The sequence below is a fragment of the Salmo trutta genome, chromosome 30 (genome assembly GCF_901001165.1).
Source record: "Salmo trutta chromosome 30, fSalTru1.1, whole genome shotgun sequence".
NCBI classification, from domain to species: domain Eukaryota; kingdom Metazoa; phylum Chordata; class Actinopteri; order Salmoniformes; family Salmonidae; genus Salmo; species Salmo trutta.
Window position 1 is genome coordinate 12,787,215 of NC_042986.1, and position 14,397 is coordinate 12,801,611.

Genomic DNA, 14,397 nt, shown 5'->3' on the forward strand with positions numbered 1-14,397 from the left:
AACGGAAGTCTCATGTGTTCTCCTAATAGAGCCCCCACGCACCCCACCTCAGAAACAGGCCAGGGTGGATTTCCAGGGAGGCTGAAAAGGGATCCCATTCCTACTAGTCAGCAAGTCAACCAAGTCCATATGTACTGTGGGGACGACTCCTTGAAACATAGAATATTACAGTTCAAGTCCCGTTGATAGGATAGTCTCGAACAAGTTCAAATCAGCATAAAAAACAATAGCAGAATTGGTCAGCAGCCTGTAAAACGACTGCTATCCACTGCGGCAACATCTTAGTGTTTTTAGCGACAGACGGTGGAATGTTATGATCCATGCACATCCTTGGACAGGATATGGCTCTCACGGCACGCGGCATGCTGAGACTTCACTAAGCCTCAGAGGTGAGTATGCTGGGGCCATCGACAATACCCAGCAGGCCTCCCATAGACACACACACAGCAGGTTCACCAATTACCCCATAACGACAGACAGCCATCACTCATAGGCTACATGTAAGGTTCTATACTGCCACAGGAATATTTCTATATATTGTGACTGTCACAAGTTTGTTGTGAACTATGCCAAGAATCGATTTCCATAAATCTGCTTTCGAAATCCATTCTAGGGCAAAAAGGCCTGAATGTGGATGAGGCTTTGTTATAAGCTTAATAAATGGGCATGGTGTTTTTCCAGCACTAACAACGCTCTCATCAAAATAGTTTGGGCAGGCAGCCCCTCCGTAACTTAAGCCTCTGTTTCCTAAATAGTCCATTCATCTCATTACTGAAGGATAGGGCTGGGCCGGCTCCTCGCTCCTCTACACCAAATCTGCATCCCAAGTGGCAACCTATTCCCTACATAGTGTACTACTTTTTACCAAGGCCCATAGAGCTCCAGTCAAAAGTAGTGTATTATGTAGGGAATAGGGTGCCATTTGGGATATAGACCAAATACCAGCTGCTCTGACAGGCCTGTTCCTCGCCTCACAGCTCCCACTGTCAGAACCAAAGCTGCCTGGGCTGTTACTGTTGCTGAGTGCAAATTTTGCTGGATGAGTTCCCACAGCTTTTTGACATCAGAGTGGGAAGAGAATGGGGAGAGGCTGTGTTTAGGATATCTACATTTATAGTCCTCCTCCACTGGCTGGCTTTATGCAGTGGTTTAGGGTGTGAAGAATAAAAGACTGACTGGTTAAAACGCCCTGATTACCCCGCAGAGACCTTCCCAGACACCAGGGCCCCTACACAAACAGACAGACAGACAGACAGACAGACAGACAGACAGACAGACAGACAGACAGACAGACAGACAGACAGACAGACAGACAGACAGACAGACAGACAGACAGACAGACAGACAGACAGAGTGCCATTGAAAGCAGGAACAGGATGTAATCTTATGTTTTCAAATTAGCCAGCAGCATAAAGGGCCCCAACGAGTTTCTAGCTGAACATTAATTACCAGGAGCAATTACTCTAGCAGTGAAAGGGCCTCAGCCAACCCTCATTAAAAATCCTTTATTTCCCAGGCTAAACTAAATACCCTTGAGAGCCTTGCCTCACTCTGCCTTCTCTTGACAAGCATGTCTTGCCTTAGATGTACACTTGCCATAGACTTACTGTTCTTGTAAACCCACTGTGGTTTTCTATTCTGACAATCTGTCACATCAAATGACCATGTGCTAAATTTGTGATATGGTTTCAACACAGAGGCTGAGCTCATGTAAGCATTGGCGAAAGACACACAGATACAGCGTGAGTCCATGTCGATGTTTTGAAATGTCCCTTAATTTCATGGTTGTTCATTAGATTCACTGACTTTAGTGTGGAGGAGTTTTGTCTAGAAGCTCCCAAAATGTTTCTGCTCTCTAGCAGGTTGCGGTGGTGAGTTGAAATGAAAGAGAACTTGGCAGAGAGGAGAATGTTGTTGCTCCTTGGTATAATCCCAAATGGCACCATAATTCCATATGTAGTGGAATAATTTTGACCAGGGCCCATAGGGCTCTGTTAAAAAGTAGTGCACCATGTTGGGGAGAGGGTGGTATTTGGGATGCAGCTTTTTGTTAATGCCACAACAGCTGTAAAACTGCCAGGGGAATAAGGAACAAAAAGATTGCTGGAAGCAGTCATAATGAGGACAGCAATATTTGAATGGTAACACACCGTCTGTAATTCATTAAGACTGTTTAGCTGGGTAAATATTGTTGCTAGAGTCTACAGTATTTTGCCTTTGTCCAGTCCCTTGTCCTAAAAAGGTAATTGTCGGCAGTAGTGATTGTGCTTAACCTTGGGTTTGTTGCCTTCGTTTTCGTTTTTTAGAAGCCAATGCCCAAATGGAGATTTTCTGTTGAAGAGAACAGCTCTTTGTTATTGGAGGAGGTCTTTGTTATGGCACGCGTGTTTGTTGATATAGTCCGGAGTTCGAGGAAATCGACTGGACCAAGGGGAGCGGTCGTGTTTGTTTGTGAGAAAATTTCCTGTCGAACCCTCTAGCCAGAAATGACACTGACAAACAAAATGATTTCAACTTCATTTTGACTGGTACATATTCGTTTTTACAAAACCACTGAGGAAACTGCCAGTTAACTGTAATCCAGCTCTAGTCCAAAGAGGACACACACCCAACACCCTGCTCTCACTCGATCATAAGACCATTATCTGCCAACCGGTTATGTAAAAAGCCCCACACCCCCTTCTGGATGATGTGAGTCCACCGTGAACCATTCTGACTTGGGACTGATGGAATGCTTGTCAATAGCAGGGAGCCATGAGAAAAAAAGTGCCAATATTCTGCCCTTGTTTATGTTGGCCGGAGAGGTTGTCTGAGACCATTGCAGAGTCAAAGCACGGAGACTTGAAGGGCACAATCTTATCTCCCAATTGGCAATGGAATGCCTCTCCTTAAACTGAACTTTGTATTTTGTCCGTTAGTTTATAGCACAGAAAAGAGATTCAGAACCGATCCCACTCCAACTACTGGTACTCTGGTGTCCAACCGGCTAAAACATCGAGCCATCACTCCTCTTTGTGTTGGTGTTCACTGTGCTGCTTTGGGTGTCCATATTTTTTCCAGGCTTCATGCTTCACGCCACCCTGAATGTCTAGCCGGGCTATCAAAAGGTCAATCAAGCGGTTGTCATAGAGACAAAATACTCAGACATGTAAAAGGATGTGGTGTGAGGAGAGCCAAGGATTGGAATTCCCCCAAATGATAGGAATGCACATTGTGTCTGTCCCTCTTCAGCCGTTTGGAATGGATGCAAATACTTTGGAATACAATGGCTCACTCTACTGTGCCACAAGCACTGAATTAGTGACACATTTAGCGAACTACTGGAATACCAACCCAACCGTGAAATTAAAACACATTCAAGTGTATTTTCTCTTCTCCATATAGCTGTAAAGGTAGAGCTAGATTCCCCCCTCTCTACAGATGCTAGGGCTCCTCACATTAATGTATTCCAAGAGGCGTTGATATGACATCATGCAGCATTTATGACCCGGTCCATTTCAGTGATGCATATTTGAGACTGTGTAGATGCTGAATCAATGAAAGTGCGTAGTTTAAACAGCAGGTTTGGATATGAAGAGAACGCTAGATTACGTTAGAACGTTAGTTTAGCTTAACGCACACTTAACACACCATTGAGTTGATTCAGAGTACGGTTACATGCAGTGGTGATTTGAGCATGTAAATCATGGTGGGGCAAAAAACAAACAAAGTGGGATGCATGCCAGCAAAGACACAACACAACACTAAACAATACATGAATTACACTATAACGGTGACAAACTGTGCCCACAAACTGTTAGGGCCTACATAAAGCTGTCCCAACAGTAGTCCCAACATCTTACCATGAATACACCTGGCTATCAGAGGAGCCTTGTCTGGCAGCGAAACTGTTCATTCAGCCTCATTTACTGCCTTTTAAAAAAACATAGCTGATATGGCTGACTAGCTTAAACAAAATGTGGTTTCTACTGACAATTGAGATGTACAAACTATGGCATAAGGGGACGACAAGCGCATAGAGGCAATCCATCATTTCGATTAAGACATTAATGAGCGAGCCAGGATGGACGTAGTCAATAATGAACCCTAACCCAGCTTACTACACAACATACGCATAGTATTACTTTCTTAGCTACAGTATACATATCTCCCTGGCATATTACATCATTTATGCAGCAGCATACAATACATTTTTGACAAGTGGCGCAGTGGTCTAAGGCTCTGCATCTCAGTGCAAGAGGCCTCACTACAGTCTCTGGTTCGAATCCAGGCTGGATCACATCTGGCTGTGATTGGGAGTCCCATAGAGCGGCGCACAATTGACCCAGCGTCGTCCGGGTTTGTCCTGGATAGGCTGTCATTGTAAATAAGAATTTGTTCTTAACTGACTTGCCTAGTTAAATAAAGGTTACATTTAAACAATTTCATCAACGAAAGAGAAAGAGGACGGATTTACAATTCCGAGTTGGATGACCGTTCAAAACGTATTTTCCCAGTCTGAGCTCGTTAGCCACTGTCACCGATTCCTTTCAAACCACTCATTGTTGAATTTGCGACTTGTTGTGCAATGTTTATGTCCAATGGCCGATGAGCACCAATACATTTTATCTATAATTTAAAAAGTATTTGCCAGTAGATTGTCGACTTGATTCATGATGACTGCTAGCTAAGATTTTCAAAGTCAGTCCAATCAAAGCTACTGTAAATATAACGTGATTGGATGTAATTTTATCTGTGGCCAATGACCTTGAGCCTTCTTGGAAGGGCACTACTAATGTAACTATGGCAGGACCCAAAGGGCTTGAACTTTCGATGTCTACCCTTACTAAGGACTTACACTTGGTGGTGATGTAGTGTCCCCATGAGTGACAGAACACTAAGCCAATCATGGCACAACGCTCCTATTTTCTGCTAGCTTGCCCCACCACCACAGAGAGCACTGAGCTATGCTGAAAAACCTGCATTTTGGAGCTGCCTTACTCAAGAAAACAAGAGAGGCCATGTTTGTATGCGGCTTTATTAACTCAATGATATATATTTTTTTACATTGTTTGCAAATTGATGTGACATGTATTAATGCCAAAATAGTAATATTTTTTTTTGCTAAAAATGTGGGGCTCAAAACAGTTGGGGTAGAGCCGCACCTGCCCTGAATGACGGGTCGGCACTGGTTACATGCACACAATAATATGATCATTGTGAATATTCAGATTAATATAGTTTTATTTAAATGTTTGCATGCTTTGTAAGAAGAACAATTTCCCTAATAACCCTGTTTACATGGACACATCTGAAATCAGACTACCTGATAGGACTTTGATAAATGCAGGAAAATCGGCAATCAAAATAAAACGTTCTACCACAGCGACCATGCTATTTTTGAGAAGCCTATTCCCCAAAATAACGGACATATAACGTTTGTGTGTGAGAACTATTTTTAAGACGTATATTTGGAGTTTTTCAGAACTCACTTCACTCGCGCATAAGAGGGAGGCTTGTGCTGCTGGTGCTGGCACCTGCATAGTTCAAATACACCGCTGGAACATGATTTAACCTGTCCTGATCATCTGAAAGACTGCTCAGAAAATCAGATGTTTTAAATCGGCGTTTTCGATTTCGACTATTATGATTATGGAATTATTAGTGTGTATAAAAAAAGCTTTTTCTTTCATCATATCCCCACAATGTTCCAACAAGCTAAAGAAACGTTCTGGGAACCTTTACAGAACAGCCCAAATGTGTTCTGTTAAAGTTCTTTTAACATCAGGTGAATGGTTTTTTCACCCTAAAATAAACATTTTAGAATCATCCACACAACTGGACAGTTTTTGTGTTTTGGGAACATATCTTATCCCACAACTTAATGAAACATTCTGGGAACCTTAAAAGAAGAGATTAAATGTTTTCTAGTAACATTCTTAGAACATCAGGCAAATATTTTATACAAAAATTCTATAATCATCAGCATGACTGGACAGTTTTTGTGTTACAAGAACATTTGCCGCGACCTAATGAATGTTGTGGGAACGTCCACACAACCAATTTTGGTTGGCTGGGTTGTTGGTCTCAGTGGTTGACACCTCTAAAAAGGTTTGCATTGGCATTCCTGCTGCAACATCTGAGCCCTGCATCCACCACTGGAATGCATGGCCTTCTGTGGTCAGGTGCTTAGGAGCCCTAAGGACTACAGTTACAGAGGACTCCCATCTCAGTTACCCACAGTAAACCTTGAGTCACCATAGCCATGCTGCAACTGCTGCAGATGACGGCCCAACTAACTGTAGCTTCCAACTGTAACTCACCACAGTGGAGCTCCAGTGTCGGGGGGGGGGGGGGGGGTCATGTGGTTGACCTCAATGATATCTCCCCAGAGGCAGCAGACTATCCACAAACATGCATGTTTGTATGAAAGATAAGCCCAGTGGCCTCTGGGAAATGAGTTTATTAGTTTCCAGATATATCCAGAGGCCTGTACTGTAATGGCTCATGTTTGGCTCTTTTGAGTAGAAGCACAAACAAGGTCATTTAATAGAACTCTGGAATCAGCTGCCTCTCCTCCCTGGGTTGATGACATCACTGGTCCTAATTCCACTGTGTCATCGATTAAACCTTATCCACAGAAAATACCCTCCAAGAACAAGACCACAACTGTCCTCTGGACTGATGCTGGATGCATCAACTTACCAAGACATGATAAAAAACCCTCCCCAATATAGATACAATGTTAATTCACTGTGAAACATTAAAATAGTATTTCTCTTTGACAATATGTCATTTTCGTGGAACTTAACATCCAACCTATGGAACACAGGGCCTCTCTATAGACTCAATATCTTTACATTTCAACATCAGTACCACCAGCTTCTACAAAACATGCCAATGATCTAGGCCATACACACAGAACTGAATCATCCTGGCAACAATCTATAGCCGTTTATGTTCTGTGTTTGGCAGAGGTTTTTCAAATGTGTTCCAAATGCTGACCATTCATTGGCAAATTCACATAGCGGTGCCTTTGGCACAAGTGTCAACTATGTTGCAGGTGAGTGTGACCAGTGGCGTGTGGTTGGCTGTGTCTGGAACGGGGGAGGAGATAGGGAGGACTTGTGGCAACACCCCTGTGCTATTGATTCTCTAAGTGAGACGCAAGAGCTGAAAAAGAGCTGCTAACCTGAAACGGGAAGGGTAACGTTTTACTGAGGTACAGTAATGTTCTAATTCTAACAATTTCACAATATAAACCCAAACAGTTGATAGTCAGTTGAACATCTAACCATTTATTAGGGTACTCTCCAATGATACGATCAAAAGGAAAAATCACAGTATAGCTGTTTAATGCCAGAAGTAAACCGCATCCTTCATGGCCTATGGGGGGGCAGTCACTTAATGAACTTCCATTAAAATCTTGTGAATCTAATAACCAGACTGCTGCAATTGGCATGTGTGACGACCCTCCCACTCTGTCTGCCGTATTCTTTCTCTTTGCTCTTGTTTTCCTTATTAGGATGTCGGCGGGCGGAGCTGGGAGGGTGGTCAGCGACATGGGACACACCTTGGCCTGGGTATGTCCCGGGATAAATACACCTCTTCCCCCATTCATTGAGGAGACTCTCTCCATGCAGACACACTGATAGAGTTTGGTTGTGGCATTTTTGTTTGTTTGCGTTGGCACCTTTCAACACCCCTCATTATCACATTTATGTACGCAACCACTCACTAACACTACTGATTACTGACTACATACACCATTGCTAATTGTATTTAGTTTAAGGTGTTAATAAATATATTTTGTTATTCCTTATCTCCACGTTGTCTCCGTTTTTCTTACGAACTTCGAGCCGGTTCGTGACACATGTGCCTTTCTAATGTGCCGTGCGTATAGAACATGTTCTTAGGACACGTTCTGGTCCACTTTGGAGTAACATTAAGGCTTTCATCGTTTATTTTCCTCCTCCTGGTTAGAACTAATGTTTTACTGTCCCAGTGCCCAGATGAGCCAGTACTAAGCTCTGGAGAAGTCATCCCAGACCAAAACCAGTCCCACCGGTCTCCTCTCCAAGCCGTAACACAATGCAATTATCATCTATATTAACAGACTTAACAGTGTGATTTGGACCAGACTGCTGAACCTTCTACCCTCACCTTCCCAACACGAGGGAAAAAGAGGTCCCCCCCCACCACACATACAGTTTGACGGTTGCCACCACTTAAGGGGCGTCCCTTAAGGGACCTATTTTTACTCCCTGCTGAATCAACAGATAATGTATGGTCAATTCCCCATCACACACACATCCTGCATCTTCAGAAGACAAGCAGGAATCAGACACAGGATAAGCTTCCTTCTCCTATTAAACTTCTGGACACAGATGGAAAGACCCCCAAACACACTGCAGAGATGCCGATTGAACTCCCAGAAGTTTATTTCCCCATTTAAAAAGATTACATCTGAATAACTTATGCTTAATGGACCTCCATGTTTCAGAAATGAGCAGAGCCCGTTTTGGAAAAAGCTTGCTCTCCACCCATACACACACACGGCAGATAGACCAGCCGTTAGAGCATTGGGCCAGTAACAGAAAGGTCGCTGTTTCGAATACTCGAGCCGACAAAGGTGAAAAAGCTGTCAATGTGCACTTGAGAAAGTCATTTATCCCTAATTTGCTCCAGGGGCGCAGTACTTCTATGGCTGACCCTGTAAAACAACATATTTCACTGCGCCTATGCGGTGTGTGTGACAATAAAACATCTTTATGCTCACACACACACAAACCCTTCTCAGGATGTAGTCCCTAATTATTCTCAACGGCAACTTTCCACTCCAGAGCAGTTGCATGAGGTCCCTTTGTCAGCTGGCCACCGTTACAACTTTTCAGCAGCCCTATAACGCTCCAAACTGCTTCATGTCACATAATAACACAAGCATTACTGAACACACTTGTGACAAAACTCACATGCTATTTAAGGTGCTGGAAATGACATCATGGTACATTTGATTGGCACGCTCACATCTTGGCATAAAGTTTAAGTTACGAGTTCATGTTGCATCATCCTACTTGCTCACAAACTCTCTCTCCCTTACTATGCCTTTTTTTTCATCTTCTAACTCTCTCCTAGCTTCTCAGATTCAGAGAGAAGACAAAGGACTACAAGGTTCCGTTTACTGAGGTGCCATGCTGACAGAGTTCACTTACTGACTCAACCATAGTTTAAGACTGAGCATGTAAGACACAGATAACTTAAGAGCCAGGTGGAGATGCTTTAAGAGGTGTAGTACTCACCGTGTAGGAGCAGAGTACAGAGAACCAGGGCTAGAGCCATCCCTCTCCGGGACCCATTCATTCTTCTCATGGACACAGCCATCCTCCAGTCCTTTGTGAGCCGCTGTGTGTGTGTGTCTGTAGAAGTGTGTGAAAGAGAGTGATGAATGAGGGAGTGAGGGCTGGGGGAGTCGCGTGTTTCCTGTGCTCGCGGAGCGGGACAGACTGGCAGGATAAAGCGTGGCTTATGCTCTGCTGGTTTCATATGGCCTCTCTCCTTTGCCCCCTCTCTCTCTATCCCTCCTTCTCAGTCTCCTTCACCACACCCCTTTTCTTACTGGCTGAGTTGAACTCTTCTCATGCAGCTGGACGTTTTCGTGTGTGTGTGTGTGTGTAGAAAGTGATTCAGGGCGTGAGCAGGGCGTAGTAGGTCTGTGTGAGTGGTAATATAATCCGGGTGTGCATCATCACATCTGTCTATTCTGAATTTGTGCGCTGTTGTCTGGAGCAGCAAACCTATCCAGCTATTTCCACAATCCTGGAAAGCTATTGCTGTACTGTGCATTCTTTTAACGATCCCTAAAACCAAGCTTTACGATAGCAGTGAACTAGCACCTCCGCTGTATATTTGGAGTAGACCCCAACATGACTCGCTGTATCTACCCCTAACTGAGACATCCCAGTCAGCCTGTTGGCTCTGGAGGGGCTCGTCTGATCGGTTCTGCTTTGAAGATGCACCTGGTAAACAGGAAGCGATCTCCCCTGGTCTGCCTGCCTGCTTAATATTGTGCTGCATAGCTCAGAGGCCTGTAGCAGTGCATTGCATCAGACATCACATCTCTCCGCATCACTCCATTCTACTCCGCCTGGGCTTTAAGTTTGTCCCTGGACTGGTGAGTTAGTTATACTGGGATGGGTCATCCACTGAACCCCCCCCCCCCCCCCCCCCCCCCACACACACACACACGGTGCGGCTGCTCACACCCACAGAAATCCCCACACACAAACAAAATCACCCTATACACCCATGCCATATGCAAACACACATGGTGTTTCGCAATCTCATACCCTATCCAAGCAACATTTGGGATCCAGCAGTTTATTTTCTCTCTCTTTGTTAATGCAGCCAGACTGGTGTTTCTTGGGGATTGCCTGCAAAATTGCTGGTCAAACAATCAGACCAGATGGGGCTGAATCAAGGCAAGAGCAGGCAAGTGTCGGGGACTGGGACACTCCTGCTAGTCCCTGGGTATGTTCACTTTCTTTAGGGACTGACTGGGGTATGGTAATCCGATCCCTTTACTGACCCTTTCCTCAAGCCCACCCTTTCTAAATGCTGAGCAGACTAGGTCGTAGTACACACATTCCTGAATGCACACGCTGTCACGAACCGGCTCAAAGTCCGTAACAAAAAGGAGACAAGGTGGAGATTAGGAATAACAAAAATATATTTATTAACTGAGGTAACGTAAATACAATTAGCAATGGTGTGTAGTCAGTAATCAGCAGTGTAAGAGAGTGGTTGCGTGTATAAATGTGACAATGAGGGGTGTTGAAAGGTGCCAAAGCAAACAAACAAAAAGGCCCCAACCAAACTCTATCAGAGTGTCTGCATGGAGAGAGTCTCCTCAATGAATGGGGGAAGAGGTGTATTTATCCCGGGACACACCCGGGCCAAGGTGTGTCCCATGTCGCTGACCACCCTCCCAGCTCCGCCCGCCGACATCCTAATAAGGAAAACAAGAGCAAAGAGAAAGAATATGGCAGACAGAGTGGGAGGGTCGACAAAACGCGCACACACACACACGCACACACACCTGCCCCCAGCCAGGAGCACCCATCACCGTGGCAGCAGGCACGGTAGTTTTCCCAGCAGTCAGAATCAAAGCGAAGGCTTTCCTGACCTTGTGATTGTGGCTGCTGAGAGGGGCAGTGGGTTATGGGGATTTCTCTGCTGTAAATCTCTTCACTAACAGGTGACCCTGACCAGAGTCGTGCCTTTTACTGAGGAGTGGCTTCCATCTGCCCACTCTACCATAAAGACCTGATTGATGGAGAGCTGCAGAGATGGTTGTCCTTCTGGAAAGTTCTCCCATCTCCACAGGGGAACTCTAGAGCTCTGTCTCGGTCGCCTCCCTGACCAAGGCCCTTCTCCCCTGATTGCTCAGTTTGGCCAGGCGGCCAGCTCTAGGAAGAGTCTTGGTGGTTCCAAACTTCCTCCATTTAAGAATAATGGAGGCCACTTTGTTCCTGGGGACCTTCAATGTTGCAGACATTTTTTGGTACCCTTCCCCAGATCTGTGCCTCGACACATTCCTGTCTCGGAGCTCTACGGACAATTCCTTCTATCTCATGGCTTGGTTTTTGCTCTGACATGCACTGTTAAGTGTGGGACCTTATATAGACAGGTGTGTGCCTTTCCAAATCCTGTCCAATGAATTGAATTTACCAAGTGTGGACTCCAATCAAGTTGTAGAAACATCTCAAGGAAGATCAATGGAAACAGGATGAACCTGAGCTCAATTTCGAGTCTCATAGCAAAGGGTCTGAATACTCATGCAAATAAGAGATTTATGTTTTTGAATTGTAATACATTTGCAAACATTTCTAAAAACCTGTTTTCACTTTGTCATTATGGTGTATTGTGTGTAGATTGATGAGATTGCTGTAATGTAGCAATGTGGAAAAAGGGAAGGAGTCTGAATACTTTCCGAATGTGCTGTATGTAGTGGAAAGAGAGACAATTTAATGGACGAGGTGATGGAAGCGCTAAGCCTCAACTCTCCACAGCCAGGGTTCTTACACAATGATGCAGAAGACTGACAGGCTCTGAGCATGTCCAATGTTCTCTGCTGTTTGTCTGTTCACTAATCTCAGGGGCTTGACACTGTATGTGTGTTAAGGCTCTGAAAAGTATAGGCCAATAGAAATGCTCTGTTATGAGTGCTGGACAACGGAGAGGCTCCAGACAGTCCAGCTGGCCAATGACGAGGCCCTGTTCAGCCCAGCCCTGTCCGTAGTGAAGACCGATCAGGGAACCCTGGTTCTGTCAAGACCTGATGCCATTGCTGATACAGAGGGACGACTACGGACTTGTCACACTAGCGTCATCTCGGTGACTGTCAGGGGAGACAGAGGCAAACAGGAAGGTAGGAAAGACCCTGTAGCCTTCGCAACAACCATGGTGTTACATTATGTTCCTGGAAGGCAGCACTGCATTTTAATGTAAACATCACCTAAATGTATTCTAAAAAGTGTATGTTACCTTATTATTATTGTAGCCCAAACAGTGTTGACCACTTGAACTGGCTCCTGTCAATATGTTGCAATATAGTCCAGGTGCTTTGTTCTCTCAATCTACATCCATTCATTTCTGACATGCATGACCTGCTTGTTTTATTGATTTGGAGTAGGCTGTAATGTACTTCCCAAAACAGGGAAGAGTAGAGCCAAGTTCCTTTGCTTCTATGTTCTCCTCTCCCTACAGATGTTCCGATTTAATAAAGCTTGTCTCAGGAGAGCGCATACTTTTAATGTTCATAAAACCAACCCAGAGAGCCCCGCCAGTACACACACACACACACACACACACACACACACACACACACACACACACACACACACACACACACACACACACACACACACACACACACACACACACACACACACACACACACACACACCAACGCAGTCCAGCAAAAAATAATAACATCTCCAATGACGATAAACCAAACAGCTAACACATCTGTACAGCTTAAATTCTATGAAGCACCACGCAAAAAAACAAGACATGTTAAATTGGAAAAACAAGCACAACAACTTAGATAAAACAAACATGCTTCTACTCAGAACTCTCTCAATTGCTTCTATAGAGTTGGCCAATTTTAGCATCAGTGTGAGTTTGACTGCCTCATCGTTTTGGACCTCTCACCTTCACTCTCCATCCATCCTTCTCAATAACTCATCATCTGGACTTCTCTCCCTCCCTTCCTCCCTCCTTCCCTGTAGTGCAGGGCCAGAGCCAGGGGAGAGACAAAGAGTAGCGGAGAGTCTCAGAACAACCACTAATTGGCGGTGATTTGATGGCTGGGCAGGCTTCTTGAAGTGATTTATGTGTAGGGTAAAAAAGAAAAGGTTCTCTGGGTCTCACAGAGGACCTGAACTATGGGGTTAACTTCTACAGAAGAACAAAATGGAGGAGTAAAGAAAGGATGGATAAACATGAGTATGTGCTTATACCCTGGTCAGCGCAAAAGAATGTGGTTTTAGTCACACCCTTTGTCTTGAATTACTACACGTCCATCTACCTTTATATCATATACCAATACAGTTAGATTTGATTATGCACATGCAGTATAAGCGTACATGCAGTAGAAAAAGGCATTTGTGTGGAATCAAATCAAAACTTTATTTGTCATATGCACCGAATACAACGCACTGAATGCACCGAATACAAATACAGTGTAGACTTTACCTTGAAATGCTTACTTACAAGCCCAGAACGAACTGAATGCATTGGTTTTGGAGGAAACTAGTACAGCGACAGTATTGAGTACAATACTTCCACTTCAGTTTCGTCCTGTGAGTTACTAGAGAAAGAGAGGGAGATGGCTGTAACTGACTCCACTTTGGCCGTGTTGCCAGATCAGGCTTGTGGGATTAATTAATTAAGCAGCGCCCAGATGGCTCTGATTATTCTACTGCTGGATGGATCCATTCATCTTTGGAGCCCTTCCACTACAATTACGTAAGTCATACTGTCCATCAGTTAGTCAATAGTTCATTCGGCAGCCCCGTGTTAGAAGGGCGAGTCCATGTTAAGAGTGATGCAGAGACTCATATTTATTGCATTAAAATGTATATGTCAAACAAACACCAATGATTGCAAAGTTAAACAAACCATACAACTCTATGCACGAGGATCATTTGACAAAACACATTTACTTGAACAGTGCAGATGAAGTTTAGTAACAGAATGACAGCAGAAACAGAACGAGCTGTCATTCTTTTACCACTGTTCAAGTAAATGTTTGTAAACTTTTCTGTGGAAATTGTTCAAATGAGTTATATGGTTGGCTTAACTTTGCAATCATTGGTTTTTGAAATCCTAGAAAAAGTAGACATTTGTCACTCAGAA

At 44.2% G+C, this 14,397-nt stretch overlaps 1 protein-coding gene across 1 annotated transcript in view; it reads right to left on the reverse strand.

Annotated features, from left to right (window-relative positions):
- The window catches only part of LOC115167983 (hematopoietic progenitor cell antigen CD34), a 32,792-nt gene extending 23,244 nt beyond the window's left edge, over positions 1-9,548 (reverse strand). The window contains exon 1 of the mRNA XM_029722800.1: positions 9,279-9,548. Within this exon, the coding sequence (XP_029578660.1) occupies positions 9,279-9,522 (244 nt within the window). The 5' untranslated portion in view covers positions 9,523-9,548. The remainder of the gene's footprint in view (positions 1-9,278) is intronic.
- Between the last annotated feature and the right edge of the window lie 4,849 nt (positions 9,549-14,397).